Consider the following 18477-nt stretch of genomic DNA (forward strand, 5'->3'; position numbering starts at 1 on the left):
ATAATATAAAATACCTTGGTGTGACTCTAACCAAGCAAGTGTAAGATTTGTATGACAAGAACTTCAAGTCTGAAGAAAGAAATTGAAGAAGATTTCAGAAGGCGGAAAGATCTCCCATGCTCATGGACTGGCAGGATTAATACTGTACAAATGGCCGTCTTGCCAAAAGCAATCTACAATTTCAATGCAACTCCCATCAAAATTCCAACCCAATTCTTCATAGAGTTAGAAAAATCAATTTTTAAATTCATTTGGAATAACAAAACCCCCAGGATACTGAAAACTATTCTCAAAAAAAAAAAAAAAAAAAAAAAAAAAAAAAAAAAAAAAACTTCTGGAGGGATCACCATCCCATGACCTCATGTTCATACAGAACAAAAGTAACAGAAAAATCCTGCATGGTTTTGGTAGAGACAGGCAGGAATAGATAGACCAATGTAATAGAGTTGAAGACCCAGAAATGAACTCTCACACCTCTGGTCACCTTATTCTAGAGGTTCCAGAAAACATTCAATGGAAAAATGACAGCCTCTTTAACAAATGGTGCTGATGCAACTGGCAGTCAGCTTACAGAAGAATGTAAATTAATCCATTCTTATCTCCTTGTACAAAACTCAAGTCCAAGTGGATCAAAGACCTTTACATAAAACTAGGTACACTAAATGTAATAGAAGAGAAAGTGGGGAAAAGTCTCAAACACCTAGTCACAGGGGAAATTTTCCTGAACAGAACACCAATGGCTTAAGCTCTAAGGTCAAGAATCAACAAATGGGACCTTATAAAATTGCAAAGTTTCTGTAAGGCAAAGAACACTGTCAATTGGACAAAACAGCAACCAACAGACTGGGAAAAGATATTTACCAATTCTACATCTGATATCCAATTTCCAAAGAACTCACCCAGTTAGACTCCGAAAAATCAAAGAATTCTATTAAAAATGGGGTACAGAGCCAAACAAAGTTTCTCAACTGAGAAATATCAAATGGGTGAGAAGCACCTAAAGAATTGCTCAGCATCCATAGTCATCAGGGAAATGCAAATCAAAACCACCCTAAGATTCCACCTCACACCAGTCAGAATGGCTAAGGTCAAAAACTCAGGTGACAGCAGATTCTGGCAAGGATGCGAAGAAAGAGGAACACTTATACACTGTTGGTGGGATTGCAAGCTGGTACAACCACTCTGGAAATCAGTCTTGACGTTCTTTAGAAAATTGGACATAGTACTACCTGAACACCCAGTTATACCACTTCTGGGCCTATACCCAAAAGATGCTCCAACATATAATAAGAACACATGCATCACTATGTTCATAGCAGCCTTATTTATAGTAGGCAGAAGCTGGAAAGAACCCAGATGTCTTTCAACAGAGGAATGGGTACAGAAATTGTGGTACATCTACACAATGGAGTACTACTCAGCTATTAAAAACAATGACTTCATGAAACTTCTAGGAAAATGGATGGAACTAAAAGCAGTCATCCTGAGTGATGTAACACAGTCACAAAAGAACACTCATGATAAGTGGATATTAGTCCAAAAAGCTTAGAATACCAAAGAAACAATCCACAGACCTTAGGAAACTCCAAAAGAAGGAAGGCTTGGATGTGGATTTGTCAGTCCTTCTTAGAAGGCAGAATAAAACACTCACAGGAGGAAATACAGGAAAAAATAGATTAAAGCAGGAATTAAAGTAAAGATTATTCTGAGACTGCCCCACTAGGAGATCCATCCCAAATAAAGCCACTAAACCCAAGTACTATTGCTGATGCCAAGAAGTGCTTACTGGCAGGAGCCTGTTATGTAGCCCTCCTCAGAGACTCTACCAGAGCCATACTGATACAGATGAAGATTCTTGCAGCTAACCATCTGACTGAAAATGGGGACCCCAATGAAGGAGCTAGAGAAAGGACTGATGGAGCTGCAAGGGTTTGCAACCCCATGGGAAGAAAAACATTATAAACCAATTAAACCCTCCACAACTCCCATGGACTAAAACACCAACCATTGAGCACACATGGAAAGACCCATGGCTCCAGTTGCATATGTAGCAAAGGATGGCATTTTCTGGCATCAATGGGAGGAGAGGCCTTTGGTCCAGTGAAGGCTCGTTCTCCCAGTATAGGGAATGCCAATACTCAGCAATATGCTGAGGTGGGAGAGGGTGGTTGGAAGATGGAGCACCTTCAAGCAAGCAAGGGGATGGGGAGTGGGGAGGGAATAGGGGGAAAGGGGATAAAATTTGAAATATAAATACAGCAATATCCAATTAAAAATTTTAACAAACAAAAAAATTTAAGCCAAGCTAATTGATCAGTGGTTTTTCCACTTTCCCATGTTCTACAAGATTTATTTTAAAAAGAAAAGTGACTGTCAAATTATCATGCAGTCTGTGACCCAGTCGGTGAATGACCTTGGCATCTAACACAATGGGCAATTTGCAAACAAAATGAATTATCATTGCAATGTTAGCATTTCTTCTTAGCACAGTTTCTGGAGCAGCCACTGTATCTCAACATTTCCCAGCATTATAATTTATAAAGAAGAGAGCTCTTCCACTAGCTCCCCACATCTTTCATGATCTATGGATTGCTCATATTGGTCATGTTTTACTATGCATGTGATGCAGGTCAGAGAAGCATCACCATTTGAGAAAATTCATGGTAATTATAGTCAGAATGCAAACTCAAGATTTATGATAGCAAGCCCCATGATGTTTCATTACACTTTGTAAAGCATATGCAAAGATAATCAGGCAAAACCCTGTTGGTATAATAACATCTTCAGGATGATTACTGTTGCTAGATGTTTCTGAGTAAATGCTGTGAGTATTTTGTCTGTGGGCTTGAGACTCATCAGTCTCAAAGCCTTTAGCAGATGAAGATATTTAAACATTTGAGGTATAAAACCAAAGAAAGGCTCAGTTAATATTTTGCTGAGGACAGTGCAGTCCACTTAGCCTTCGAGGTGAGTGCATTTAGGTATGTAACAAGAGGGTCATACTTTTCACTTGTCAGGTGTCCCAAAGGGCCTAAGTTACAACAGTGTGAAAGAGCTCATCCTCCGAGTTGATGGTGTAATCTCCGTACACAATCTACACATCTGGTCGCTGACAGTGAATCAGGTGGTTCTCTCTGTTCATGTCATTACAGGTCAGTGAGTTTTGTAAACACCCTGGCAAGATTCCCTCTTTAGTAGGAAAAGCCCATCATTTCTCTTCCTTTTACAGCTGCTCTTACTATCCACTGTCTGTCAAAATACCAGTGAAATGTGTTGCTCTGCTCAACACTTCTGAAAACCAACCCACGTATCAATGTTGTCATAGTAACAATGATCCCGGTTGTATCCTCTGAGCTGATTGCATGGAATAGCAAGACCCTGAAAAGGGCTAAAATGTCTCTTACTTCAAGTCCTCAGTTTTAGAAAAAAGGACTTTGCCTATTTGTCTGGACCCCCTTAGTCTAAAGAATAGGAATGAATTAGACAACAAAGCATCTGAATAGAGTATCTCCTGTGTAAAAATGCTTGTCTGACCCTGAAGAAGAAAAAAGGGGGACAGAGGCTCAGCTTTGAAATTCTAACAAGCTAATATATGTGTTGAAAGATGATCAGACACCATGTGGACATGCAAGACACTTCATAGACTAGACTCAAACCTGCTTTTCTCAAGTAGAAGGGGAGTGTGTCCATGATAAGTTTTCAAACTAGGAGAAATGGGGGGGCAGGAGATTTTTCTTCCTCTTAAGAGAAACCTCAGGTCAAGGGTAGCAATTAGGTTGTTAAAAATGCCTCAAGATGTTACTTGGAGGCAAAGAGTAGGAAAGTCACTGACAGTCACTCAAAGGCTGTACTTCATCATATGCCTTCATTTTCTCTAAGGGGCTCAGTTATGACTTCCAGAAATTTACAGCATCCTCTGTACAAATATTTCACCACCAGTGTAGAAAGATAGTACACAATCAGGTAACCACGTGGGGACTCCGCAGCCTCCTCATATTATTTAAGAGAGAATAAAGGATGACCGTGAGGGTGGATGCTCTAGGGAAGGTCTGTGGGGAGCTCTAAACGCTTCCCGGTTCCTGCCACTTGCCTTGATATAAATTCTAATTAAATCCAAGCTCGGATAGAGGGAGATCCCTGGGGGCTAGTGAGCAGGGCCCAGTAAGACACAGGAGCTCTGTCTGGTTCTTCTGCTTCCCAAGTCTTTTCTCACCTATCTTAAGAAGCTCCTCCCAGTGCCCGACTACAGAGGCAACTGTGTAGGAAGAGTACTCGTAGTAACCGATGCCTTGCTGTACAAGGATGCACTGTTTGTGTGAACAGAAGTGAGTTTTAGAGTCAATGGCTTCTTCTGAGGGCTCCACCCTTTCTCTACCCTTCAGATATCAAACCCTTGAAGGTGAAATCAGATCCTGTTTCACTGTGTGCATGTATGTGAGCACATGTGTGTATGTATGTGTTAGGGAGGGAGGGAGGTGAGGAATACATTGTCACATTATCTGTGTTAATCTTCCTGTGGTTCTTTATCAACAGCTGCCAGCCAGGACAGCCAGACTGTGAGGACAGGAATTGCTCGAGCCCTCAGCAGTAGCTTTGATCTGCACTCTCTTACCATTCAAATAGAATCTGCAGTAGATCAGGACCCCAGCTGCCTTCTTTGTGAAGACCCGCAGGACTAGCTGGATGGCACTAGCAGCTCCCTGTGTGTTTTCTAGGCCATGACAAGCTGCAGCAAAGTTTCTGCAATGCACAATTAAGCAGCCAGCGGAATAGATTTGAGGAAATCATGACAGTGCACTGTGCACTCTCTTCCTTTGTGTTCATCTCCATCCACCATGAATGAGGATGCATGGGATCATCAGCTTCTTGAATTATATACTAATCAGCAGTTGTGCTCAATTATAGTCTATGTAGATTATTCCTAACTGGGGCTGAAATAGCAGATGTTTGCAACCGTAGGTAATGAATGATTCACTTCCCTACAATAGTGGGGACAGCTGACTTCAGGAATGGCTTTCTAGGAATCCACAGCAGGAGAAACAAACATTTGAAGAGAATCTTAAGGCATGAGATTTTGACTCTTACACCATCCTCAATGAGATCTTCATTATTTGTGAAACAGTAAAACTCCCCCCCCCCTTTTTTGATATTGCATGTAAGTTATGGTACTGTATTGTGAAGTATTGCACTGTATTTTAATGCTACGGTATGGGAAAAGAAAAAAAATTCTGACATTGCTAACTTTTAAATGTTTTTTTTCATAAAGTGTAATTTGATACAAGAAGAAAACGAGGAGGCACAGAATGGGATGATTTTTATCCAGGTCACAGGGAAAGAAATTCGGTTTAAGAATTAAGATAACTCCAAAATTCTGCACAATATTCATGGATCACTATTTTTCAGTTGCTGTACTTTATTTCCCAACAAAACAACTCTAAGAATGTCTACTTAATACTATTACTAGGTAAATAGTACGTAAAAATCCAAGAGGATAAGTAATTAAAAAAAAAATGTTATCTATCCATATTCTTGGTGCTAGACTTGGGATGACAGCAGGGAAGAACTTTGCTTTTTATTTCTGTAACTGAATCATACTAGGGAATTAAAAAGGAAATAGAACTTTATATAGCTCATGGCTCTGAGAGGCTGCTGCTGGTGACGGTAATGGATGTTTGCAGAATCCCAGGCAAAGCAGAGCATCATAGGATAGCAGAGACAAACACCCTGCCTTGCTTTTCTTCCTCTTCATATAAAGCCACAGTTTCCCTGAATCAGGGCTCTGTCTTTGTGTTCCTATTGGACATTCCCTCCCAGTGCTTTTATGCACCCAGACCCAGGTCTCTACTCTCTACAAGAGTCCACGAGGAGCATTAAATGTCAAATTAGTTTTAGTGGGTTTGCTTAAACTGCTATCAGTGCATGAAGCTGAAATTAACACTAGCATCCTTAGCGCTGTTTCTCCTTTGTTCGGGAGACAAACACTATATACGGAAACAACTGAGAATTACTATAAGAACTGGTCAATAATCTGAAGGAAGAGAGGCTGTGAGATTAAGGCAGGTTTGTGAAGAATTTCTCAGAGAAAACCAAATTTGAAGGAAACAACATATATGTGCTAGCCAGATGAAATGTAGGAGGAGCCAGAATCTATAAGAACCAAGCCAGGTTGAAACCCAAGCCACAAGAGGATGCCTGTCTCTGACAGTGTCTGCCCAGGGCAGGCTGGATATCCCACAGCCCTAGGATAGAGCTAAACATGACTGGCAAAAACAAAACAAAATAAAACCCAAAAGAAAACCTCGATGAAATGATTCCCTACTGATATTCCACTATACTCATAGACTGGTACCTAGCCCAACCGTCAGCAGAGAGGTTTCACCCAGCAATGGGTAGAAACAGATGCAGAGACCCGCAGTGCAGCTCAGGGAATCCTGTGAAAGAGGGGGAGAAAGATTGTAGGAGCCAGAGGGATGAAGGACACCACAAGAAAATGCACAGAATCAACTAACCTGAACTGCTAACCGGAGAGCCTCAGCAACTGACCTGGGCCCTGTGTATATATGCTGTAGCTGTGCAGCTTGGCCTTCTTGTGAGACTACCAACAGTGGGAGGAGGGGCCGCCTCTGACTGTTTTGCTGGCTCTTGGGACTCTTTTCGTCATATTGGATTGCCTCCTTTAGCCGTAATACCAGGGGAGGTGCCTAGGCTTACACAACCGGATATTGCCGTGTTCGGTTGATATCCGTGGGAGGCCTGCTCTTTTCTGAAGAGAAAATGAGAGGTGGACAGGGGAGGGGGCAATGTAGGGGGAAGGGTATGGGGAGGGGATGGGAGGTGAAAAAAGGAGGGAGGGGAAACTGCCATCAGAATGTAATAATAATAATCATCATCATCATCATCATAATCATCATAATAATAAAGAATTAAACCAGGGAGCATCCGAAAGAACTTGGGGGCACTGGAGAACTTGGGGAAGGGTCCTTGTTGTCACCATTGCCAAGCAACTAGCGAATTAAAGACTGTGAAAAAAAAAATGAAGCTGAGAGAGAAGCAAGCCAAATCGTGATGCAAGATCTACCCCAAAGCTTACCTATGCTTTCCCTTGACGTTTCTTTGCTCTCCCTATACCTCTCCCTCCCCTCCCCCTTCTTTCCCCTCCCCCTCCTCCCCCCCTCCTTCTGACCAAAGAACCTATTTGAACAGTAGGCGATTGTAGCAGAAGTGTGTAAAATGATTAGTTTTCATGCTTCAAGGGAAGAGAGCGAATAAAGTGTGGAATTTTAAAGGCAAACGCTGATGTAGTCTATCTATGACTGAACGTGCTCTGCCCTTTACAGACGGCACCGAGCTTCCCACTGAATAAGAGTCAGGCTAGGGCAAGAGAAAACGAGTTGATCGAAAGGGTTGTGGCTGGATAGAAGATGGATCTGGGGTGTGCTGTTAACACCAGAACTGTGGAGGAGAGGAGCTACAGGCTACAGTAGCCAGATGAAGCCAGAGACGTCGGTGGCTAAATGGCATAAGAGAATTAGGGACCATGGGTCCCATCTCTTTCTGCTTCCTTTCTTATCTCTAACTTGAACTGGTCCTATTTCCTTGAGCTTCTCAGGGTGCTCGCCGAAAATGAAGTTTTTATTGTGATGATGACATTTCTATCTGAGCTTCATAGACTAATAAATGTAAGGGATGGTATGCTTTCTGGGGTAAATGTCTAGTCTACTGTCTCTGAAGCTCAGCATTGTAAGAAATATTAAATTTTCCCATCAGCTACCATAAAATTTGTGTGTTTAATAAAGAACTTAATACTTTTTTATCTCCCCACCTTGTAATACTATTATGGAAAATTTTAATCCACCCATCCACAAGGCCCTACTATGATCTCTAATTAAAATGCCAGATCCATCTGCCCTTTATCCTTCCTTGTTGGTAAGATCAGATGCCTAACAGCTAATAAGGAAAAGACACAGTTGCCACCTGCGCTGGAATAAAAACAAAGCTCACCACGTGCTTGTCCCACTGCTGTAGGGAGCAGGTCACCCTCTTGATCATGGGCAAAGTTTTACCTTGTTGCAAGACCTTCCTTGAAATGGTGGACATTTTCTTTGCAAACTCAAACATATTTCTTTTTTTTTAAAGGCAGTCATTATTTTTATTGGATGTTTTCTTTACTTATATTTCACATGTCATCCCCTTTCCTGGATTTCCCTCTGGAATTTCTCTCACCCACCCACTCCCTCCTACCTCCCCACCCTGGCGTTCTCCTACATTGCGGTACTGAGTCTTCACAGGGTCACAGACCTCTCCTCTCCTTGATGCCTGACAAGGCCATCCTTTGCTCCATATGTGGCTGGAGCCAGCGGTCCCTCCTTATGTACTTTTTGGTTGGTGGTTTAGTCTCTGCGAGCTCTGGTGAGTCTGGTTGTTTGATATTATTGTTCTTCATGTGGGACTGACACTCCTTTGGCTCCCTTTTTTAACTCCTCCATTTGGGACCCTGTTCTTAGTCCAATGGTTGGTTGAGAGCATCCAACTCTCTATTTGTCAGGCCCCGGCAGAGCCTGTCAGGAGACAGCCGCATCAGGCTCTGTCAGCAAGCACTTGTTGGCATCCACATTATTGTCTGGGTTTGGTGACAGTATATGGGATGAATCCCCAGGTGGGGCAGGGTTGGCTACCTGCCTCGATGGTTTATGTTCCTGAAGGAAAGACACACACAGAGCCTTTCTATTTGAATATGCCTTAAACAGCTCAATAGCTGGGCCACTGCCTAATCTTCACTCTGCTAATCCCGAGTTATTACCAATTCTAAATTCTATCTTGGCTGATCTGTGGCTGCCTTCTCTGGGCTCCTTCACCCACAGTCATGCCTCGCTGTCCTGCACTCTTCCCAGACATGGCGTCTTCTCCACACTCTCCTGGCATGGCCGTTCTTTGCTTTCCTCCTCCTACCATTCCCAAGTCCAGAAAATTCCCCAAATCCCGCCTCTGTCTGTACTTCCCAACTATTGGCTGCTGGCATATTTGTTCACCAGTCAGAATCAACTGGAGGCAGGGTCCCAGAAGCTCCACGCAGAAACTCATGTAAACAGATTTTGGGGGAACGCAATTCCCATTCACAGTACAAGCAACTACACGAAGTTGGTTCTCCAAGTCACTGATGCGATAATTAACCTAAAAGGAGCCATGAAGATGAGACGGCTTTATTGATTCCTCAAGTGCTACCGGAGCACGTGCTTTGCAGCAGGCATCGTGCGGGACAACGAGGTTATAAAGAAGAATTAGACGCAGTATAATACCTTTCTAACCCACAGTGGCAACTCATTCCTCCTCTGGTAATTTAATTAAAATAAAAATGTTAAGGCCAGTGTCTGGGAAATGCCAAGTCAGAGGCTGAAGTTTCTGTGTTTTGTGCATTTATGTATCAGAGGCACAAACTGGCAGAACTTTAAACCTCAGACGTATCCTTAGAAAGCCATAGCGACATTTTACATTGCAGGATGAAGGAAGGCACGAAGCGCAATGACGACCGGTTGCTGAGAGAACACCACAGTGACGTCATTCTGGACCTTGCATTTGATCGTGGGGTTCCAAGCAGAGAGGCATACTCATTCTAGGCAAAGGCACAGGCGAGAGCGAGGCACCCTTGTATTTATCGGTCAGCCTTCTATTATAAAGCAATGTGCATGCGGGAAAGGCCTTTTCCAACTCTATGGTTCTTAATGTCATATCATTTTACAGCTCTGGTTATTAGTGCATAGAGATGATCTATTCCAGTCTTAGGTAATCTTTATGTCATTTCCAGCCTCCAGCCAGCAGGATGCTAGAAACCTCAAAGGCCTTAATGACTCTGAGGCTGAAGGTGGGCTTGGCCACTGCGTTTTCATTTATATTTGTATTTTTGGGAATTTTGAAGGCCGAGAACACACTGACTTTGACAGAGGAGGACACATCTGTGCAATCTCTTCAGATCAGTCAGCACCACTGACATGCTATTTAGCATTCTGCTGACATCTGGCCCTGCTCAGTGGAAGCAAATGGATGTGCCCCCTCTTCCAAGAGCAGATTCAGGCAGCTGCTCAGGTTTCTCCTGTGTCCAGCTACATCTGGCTTCCCCAATAACTCAGATCATACACGTTTGTTTCCTCTGTCTCAAGGGCTATGCAATGACTATTATTTTTTGTATTTTGTGGGGTTCACAGCACTAATGATGAAGAGGCCTGGCAAACACTTTGGTTCTAGTGCAACTTCAAATCATGGTAAGATGTTATTTTATATAAAAATGCACTGTATGTAAGGCAACCATGAAGGCCGGAGAGTGATGTGTCTACCAAAGGAATTGTCTCATGACTTCTAGCTAATTGTCTGAAATTTTCATTTAAAAAAAAATTCCACTTCTTTAATCAGCTCCCTCAGAAGATCTAGATGGTAAATTGCAAGACAACTTAAAATGAGGATTTAAAAATCTTAAGACAAAAAAAAAAAAAAAAAAAAAAAAAAAAAAAAAAAAAAAAAAACAGATGTTGCCAAGCACATTTATATGCCATCTGTCAGTTCCAATCTGACCCTCTGCCCCTTCCTTAGCATGGTCAGAATTCTGAGCCACTAAAGTGAGTAGCCCAGCACAGGCTTCTTTGCTTTGAGACATTGTATTCCCCCAGCTTTCAAAACATTGTTTCTGTCAAAGCATTGCACCTTGTTCTTCTGAGTCCTGAAATCAGGTCAGCCTCTCTGCCCTCTCCTTCTTTAATATGCTTCTCCATTATCCAGCACCGAGTTGAGATTCATCTAGGGCTCTGTGGTCATGTTAGGCCTCATAAAAGAAATTTATGTGTTCCATATGTTTGGTTGCAGATGGAAAATGGGAATTCTGAAGGACATGCCCGAGAGAGTGCTTCTATATGGAACATCGATTTGGAAGTTAGATTACCTAAGCTGGGATCTCAGCTCTTCATCCGATTGGCTCTATAACCTCTCAAGATGGTTACTTAGATACTCCGACCACTCATTTCCTGAGTGGCAAAACTTTCCTATTTAGTTGTCTGAGTAGCTAAAAAAAATTGGGACAGTTAGGAAAGTTCAAACTAAGCTAAGTGTTTGGTCATCATTCAGGACATATAAGTGATTATTTATGAAGGTAATATACATACAAACACACACACATATATATTAAATATATATTAAATAATAATATTATTAATAATATATATTAAAATATATTAAATATATATTAAATATATATATATATTTAAATCATCCAACTCTTTAGAAACTCCTAAGCCATCAGCACAAATAACCACCACAGACAGACAGGCAAAATGGCTGGTGAAAATTCAACAGTCTTTCTGTAAGAAGGAGTAATTGAGCCTTGCTGAGATAAAGGAGTTTAGTGAGAGAGAGAGCTTCCTGCTGAGGAAGTCACGGACTAATTAAATCAGTCCAATCTCTTCCTGTAAGCCTCTGAAAATGTCTACTCTCATCTCTGAAGCAGAAACTGATTAGTCACTCAAAGTACATTTATTAGCAAAAAAACAGTAACTGGCCAGTTCCAAGAGGGTAGTCATAGCTTTCTTCTGGCTTCCTCAAATCTTATAAAACACCACACTACCCCCTCTCTCTTCTCCGTGTCACTTTGCCCCAACTTGTTTTTTTAAAAAATGTTTTCTGCAAATGGTTATCTATTTATATTTTGGTGTGTGTGTGTGTGTGTGTGTGTATCCACTCTATGTGCATGCGTGCATACCATTGTGCTAGCCCTTGCACACATTTTAGAGACCCAGGGAGAACACTCTGTGTCCTGCTCTATCTCTTTTGAGACAGGTCCTCTTGAAGAACCCGGAACCAGACTGGCATCCAATAAACTTCAGAGGTCTTTCTGTCTCCATCCCCTACAGAGCTGGTGTTATAGGTGCAGACAGCCACATTTTTTTCTTTTTTGTGGGTTCTGGGGTTTGAAATCAGATTCCCCTGCTTGCAAACTAAACTCTCTTACCTGGCTAGCTGCCTCCATTCTTCCTCACCAAGCACATTGCTTTCTTGCTCTTAGGTAGCCTATTGTGATATTAGATTACTTGAGCTCATAAAGCTAACAAAACTCTTTACGGCACTCTAGTGTCAGAGAGAAAAAGATATATTCTCATCACATATATTTTTTATAGAGTCCTGGCTGCTCTCTAATTCCATTCTCACACAATGAAACATGACCCGAAGACCCCTTCACAGCGGAAAGCCTTGTTTCCCACAATAAGCTCCAAGTAAAAGTACCGTCAGGACATTATTTTCTCAGTTCCTCTCTCTGCTCCTCCAGGTTTGGATCACAGGGCAATCTGTTTAAATGACTAATTACAGACATATTAAAGGCACTCAACAAATGTCTGTGAATACCCACTTCTCGGCTGACAGTGATGAGGCCACTTAGCAGACCAGTGCAGGAGGAGGTTTCAAAGAAAAAAAAATGGTGACCATATGTGGATTAGTTTCTTTAACTTTCAGATTTCACACTTAACGCCTGTCATTCTGTTACTGGGCACCTGTTTCAGTTCTATTTTAAAATGTTAATATATGTTGTTTAGAATAAAATCAGGACGAAGACGGTTCAGGTTAATTTCTCTCTCTTTTTTTAATAACCAAAATCATGATGGAAATGTGAAATGTTTTTCCATTACAGAAAGGAAGCCCACGATGGAACTTTCTTTTTAGCTCTTCGTCTTTTCTTGGTAGAAAGAACCTTTGGTTAACCGATTGGCTCAGGGAAAATGGACATTGATCTAAGAATTGAGAGCATTTTTTCTTTTTTGGAATCATCTTGTCCCAGGTAAAAGGATGCAGCTGGGGAGGAAGATGAGGGTCAGTGTAAGGTGCTAAGGCTTGACAATTACAAAACACAACTTTAAATGTAAAGCTGGAAACTTTCATCTAGTATTCAGTGGGATGCTAGTAGGGAGATCTTGTTTCAGGAGTCACAGTTCTGCCCTGGAGATGACATATCAATAAAATTGTCCTATAGGTCCTATGCTTTCTTCAAAAGCAAAAGCACAGATGATTGCTAGTGACATAATTCTTATCTTTACAGTCATAAAAACAATATGGCTACTTTACAGAGTCCAATAGTACCATTAAATATTATTCTCCAGGGTGTGCAATGTTTAGGTCTCAGTTATGCTAAACCACAAGTTAGCCCGCACAACGGAAGGAGGAGGACGTGTGAATTTGGTCCGTGTTTGAAGGTTAACCTCATCTTCAGAAAGGGGCTTAGTAACTCAATTCCATGTTTTTCTAGGCACCCTCTCATGTTTTAAGACATGAGGAGTGCAGTTTACAAAACTGCAGAACAACAGCCTCTCTTACTGCCCATTTCTATCTATACTTTCACTGTGGCATGATTAAAAAAAGAAAAAATCTCACAACGGAAAACTGAATATTCCATTTTGGGGTTTCTTTAGTATTTTTGACAAATTAGTGGCCTTGAAAGATAAAGCCTCTTTTCAGGGGATGGGGTTGGGATGTCATAGAATTTACCATCTGGAACCAGTTTTCATGGGAAAGAGAGCTTCACTTCAGCTGTAGTAAGTCATGAAGAAGTGGCTGACCTTCCATCCCTTCTACACAGGAGGCAACAGAGGGTATTTTCCACACTTCACCTTAACTATAAAGAGAGTACAGCCAGAAACCCTGGGTGGTGCAGACATACAGCTATTTTTTTCCTCTTCTTTTTATTGTTACTATTCTGGCAATTTTCAAGTGTCCAAGAATTTACTACTTCAGCTGTGGTAGTCATTATCTTAGTAGAAACATTTGTACAACAACAGAAATATCACAGTAATGTGGAGTTTAGAAAAAAAAATGATCCTATGCCCTGAGAGTTTTCATTCACTCTGTTTAATTCATTTGTTTGTTTCATTAAAAAAAAAAAAAAAAAAAAAAAAAAAAAAAAAAAAAAAAAAAAAAACAGATAAACCACAAGCCAACCACAGAGAACACTAGTGCTTTAGAAAACTTGATATTCATCCCAAACACTCCTAGACACATTCAGGATTAGGACACTATGAATTTCTAAAGTTTAGGTGTCCTCAAAACATGACTCTTCTTTTGGTGCCTCATCTTTATGTGCCAAGCATCGGCTCTGAGAGCCACACAGCTGCACTGATTCTCCTCTGCAAACATATTACCTAATGGAATTGCTCAGGTGCAATCAAACTACGGAACCAGCCTCGGTTCCTGATCTATGTTTCCTGTTCATTCCCAAGCATGACGGTCCTTCCCTTCATCAGTTACTGAGGGTTGATGTGCAGCATAAGTAGCCAAAGTAGGCAACGATATGAGTGTGTATTTTTGAATGTTAGTGCTTGGATACTACTCAGAAATAGAGTTGGACAAGACAAGAGGTGAGTGTGTGTGTGTACGTGTGTGTGTGTGTGTGTGTGTGTGTGTGTGTTGGTAGGTGTGACACAAGATGAAGAACTTAGTCCTAGGCAAGTAGCTTAATAAGTCAGAAACTGGGAAGTTAAAGATAGACTTATTTATGTGAGTCTGGGCTGAAGTTAAAGAAACAGCACTTTTGATGTCTCCTGGGTATATAGGGATATAGAGGAAGGAACTCTGTTGTGTTTTAAATTGCAGCATCAGGTCCACAGGGAAGACAGGGAGAGAAACACTGGTTTTAATGTCATCTTACACTTTTCGCATAATACTATCTTTAAATTGGCATTTCCTATGTCTGCTGAGTCTGTTGGCCACATTAATCAAACCTAACCTAACCAAACGGGAGCTGACAGACACAAAGAGGCTCATGGTTTCTGAGCTTAGAGAGGAGCAGATTAAAGCAACGTGCATCAGTAAGGGAGGAAAGCCTAAACCTGGCACATAACAGTAAGTTTAGTCCTAAAGGAGCATCTATGCATGAGACAAATCTCCACTACCAGACTTCCGCTGGCAGAGGTGGGTTTGCTGGAATCAATTCAGCACTGCCTTGGGATAGCTTGATTTTTTTTCTATGAAACTGGAATTAAACCCATCACATGAGTGTATCATTGAAGAAGACAACTCCGAGAGTTGGAAGTGGGAGGGGCAAAGGTGGAATAGTCGGCCTCGGAAGCAGCCAGGGAAGAGGCTGAATTGAAAGCTTCCTCGCCTGGGTTTGCCCCTTGCTAAGTTTTGTCGCCCAACTCCCTACTCATCCATCTACGCTTGGCTTCAAGATACTGAGGCAGGACGGTGCTTGTTGCGTTCCTGCTTAGCTGGGGCTCCTCACTAGCAGGCTCTAGTGGGACATCATAAACCAGAAGCCTGGACTGAGGAAAAGAGGACTTTCTTAGAGTTTGGGCTCCTGATTGGGCCTCTCACAACAGCCAGCCGAGCAAAGCATTTCCCTCTGGGATCTTTCTCGTTCCTTCTCTACTTCCATCCTGAAGTATGCCCACAGCCACAGAGCCAGTCTCATTCAGGCTTCTCGGGAGAAGAGCACCGACTTGCTGTTATCTTTCTTCCTTGAGAGATCTGGACTGTCGTTCCACGGCAACCGTCTCCAGACCCAAACATAGCATTGATGGTTATCAGTGCCTCTCCTCAGGGCAGAGAGATAGCCTGTTAGGGTTTAATCCTTGTAGCCATGGAGATGTGACCTCTCTCAGTGAGGTCTATTCTGATGCTGTGATTTTCACCTCCTCTCTGCCTTGCACATTTTTAATCTACAGCTAATATTTTATGTAAAATATAAAATGGTGGGTGTGGTCTTATAGGAATCCATGTGATACTGTAGCTTTCTGAAAACCACTCTGTTTCCATTTTATTCTTGACAAAGAATCTAAAAACAGTCACTTTCCGGGTAGTCATGACTGCTAAATGAGGAGTTGTGTGTGAATCATTCAGCAACATGGGTCTCATGTAGTAGGTGCTCAATAAATCCCGACCATCCGCTCAAGTCAATAGACTCCTTACTTCTCCACCAGTCACCACCGCTGGCTTCTCAGGGAGAAAGCAACACCTCTCAACCATTTCCAGCTGCTGTGTTTGTCGCTTTCTTGTAGGATAAGTAATATTGTGTTGCTTTGCTATTTTATAAGATGTTCCCCTTCTAATTATAAATCTCTACTGTTTTGTACTTCAGCCGTTAGCACAAGGCTTTAGCGGAAAGTAGTATTCAGTGAATTGCCTTAGGAAAAGTGTAATAGTCTGTCCAGGAGACTATCATGTTATAAACAGATTAGCAAGTAACTTTAATTCTTTCACATTTAATTGTAAACACAGATATCTACATTTGGACTCTAACCTCAGATTCACTCCATCTTACACTAAATGTGATCTTTTTTTTTTTTTTTTTTTAATTTGGAGCTGCAAGATTTTCGGACAGATTCTGAAACAGGAATTAAATGGGGATAATGACATCTGTGTCATGCACGGGTTTGTCCAATCATTAGGTAACTAATGCGGCTGGAACATCATGTAGCCTAAGGACATGTTCTGTTTGAAATACATCCCTGCTCATGAACATGGATGTGTGGATGACAAGGATAGAGTGGGTGGAAGATATGAATTATTTAATCAGGAGTCTCATGTTCTTATTTAAAGAATTAAATTATCAAAATATTGAAAAAAATATTTACTTGTATCCTAGAACCTTAAAATGTAGATTGGATGTAAGCAATCTTACAGTTCACTGTTTCCTTACAGAGCATCCAATGTACGAGTCATGAAAAGCTAGAAAGGAGGCCGTAGAATTTAGAACTGTTTTAAGGAATTGATATGAGTAACTAAGAGATGAAGAAAATAGAAATTAAAATGCTTACAAATAGAGTGATGGGATTATTATGTAATTTGTGTGTGTGTGTGTTTGTGTTTGTGTATGTGTGTAGGGAATTTTATTCAGAGATCATGCTCATGAATGTTTAGTGTGGGGCACTTATGCTTAGAAATTATCCTAGAAAAGGAGATGAGAGCACACGTGTTTCTTGACATGCACAGAAAGAATACACAAAGAAGATGAAGGTCTGGGATGGGGTTAGGGTGGATTTAAAGAAAGAGTAAGAGATTGAGGATAACGTGCTAAAACTTGCTCAATCCCTGTATTCCTGTGACATGCTAACGTGAAACATGAAGAGTCCTATAGATGTCCACATTTTCCCACACCTAGAAATGTCCAATAGAAATTCAGTGTTAGTGTAGAACAGATCTCACTTTGCCTTCAGTCTGCCCTGGCTTTTTCCTAAGCATGTTTATCTAGTGAACATTTAATGAATGCTGATTTTGCACAGAGCCCTAGGGTACGTTTGAACATCCAGGCAATTTGCTGACAACTTGTTATCTAGTGAAGCAAACTCTGGTGGTTTAGAAGTGATAGTCCCCACATTCTTGGATATTTGAATACTTGGGCTTTAGTTGGTAGCACTGCTTGGAAGGCTTAGGATATATGGTCATATTGGAATGTGTATGAACTTGAATGACTTGGGTGTTAAATTCAAAATGTAAACCTCTCAGCTTCCAGTGGCAGCTGGCACGACTCCACTCTGCCATAAAAGACACACATCCCTCTGGAACTGTAAGTCCAAATAAACTTACCTAAAAGTTGCCTTGGTCACAACATTTGATTACACCAATAAAAATGTAATCAATACAGACATCGACGATAAAAAACAAATGAAGACATAAATGAGGCACCTTGGGGGCAGTGACAAGAAGAGGAAAAGGATCATCAGGGAAATGCAGATCAAAACGACCCTGAGATTCCTCCTCACAGCAGTCAGAATGGCTAAGATCAAAACCTCAGATGACAACACATGTTGGCGAGGATGTAGAGAAAGAGGAACACTCCTTTATTGTTGGTGGGATTACAAATCGGTACAATTACTCTGGAAATAAATCTGAAGATTCCTCAGAAAATTGGAAATAGATCTACCTGAAAAACCAACTGTACCACTCTTGGGCATACACCCAAAAGATGCCCAGCCATGTCACAGGGGGCACATGTCCCACTATGTTCACAGTGACCTTGTTTATAAAAGCCAGAAGCTGGAAACAACCAGATGTCCTACAACAAAAGAATAGATACAGAAAATGTGATTAATTTACGCAATGGAATACTATTCAGCCATTAAGAATGAGGACACCCTGAGCTTTGCAGGTAAATGGATGGAACTAGAAAATATCATCCTGAGTGTGAGGTAACTCAGACCCAAAAGGACATGCATGGTATGTACCCACTAATAAGTGGATATTAGCCAAAAAAGATACAGTCCACAGAACTCAAAAAGCTTAACAAGCCAGAGGGCCCAAGTGAGGACATCTAAATCCCACTTGGGAGGGAGAAGAAAGCAATCACAAAGGAGAGGAAGGGTCTTGAGTGAGAAAGGGGACAAGGAAGAGGAAAGGGGAATGTGATCAGGTATTGGCCCGGAGGGACAGCAGAAATAATTGAAACAGGCAACCGCAGGAGGTAGGAGGTGGGAGGGGGGATTCTCTAGAATGTACCCAAGACCTGGAGAAGAG

General features: G+C 41.5%; 1 protein-coding gene across 1 annotated transcript in view; it reads left to right on the forward strand.

Annotated features, from left to right (window-relative positions):
- SLC30A8 (solute carrier family 30 member 8) overlaps nucleotides 1-4679 on the forward strand; it is a gene marked incomplete at both ends in the record, with an annotated part of 40777 nt that extends 36098 nt beyond the window's left edge. The window contains 2 exons of the mRNA XM_080909368.1: nucleotides 3018-3152; nucleotides 4534-4679. Of these exons, the coding sequence (XP_080765494.1) occupies nucleotides 3018-3152; nucleotides 4534-4679 (281 nt within the window). The remainder of the gene's footprint in view (nucleotides 1-3017; nucleotides 3153-4533) is intronic.
- Nucleotides 4680-18477: the final 13798 nt, after the last annotated feature.

This window comes from Micromys minutus, assembly GCF_963924665.1.
Source record: "Micromys minutus genome assembly, chromosome: 33".
Classification (NCBI taxonomy): Eukaryota; Metazoa; Chordata; class Mammalia; order Rodentia; family Muridae; genus Micromys; species Micromys minutus.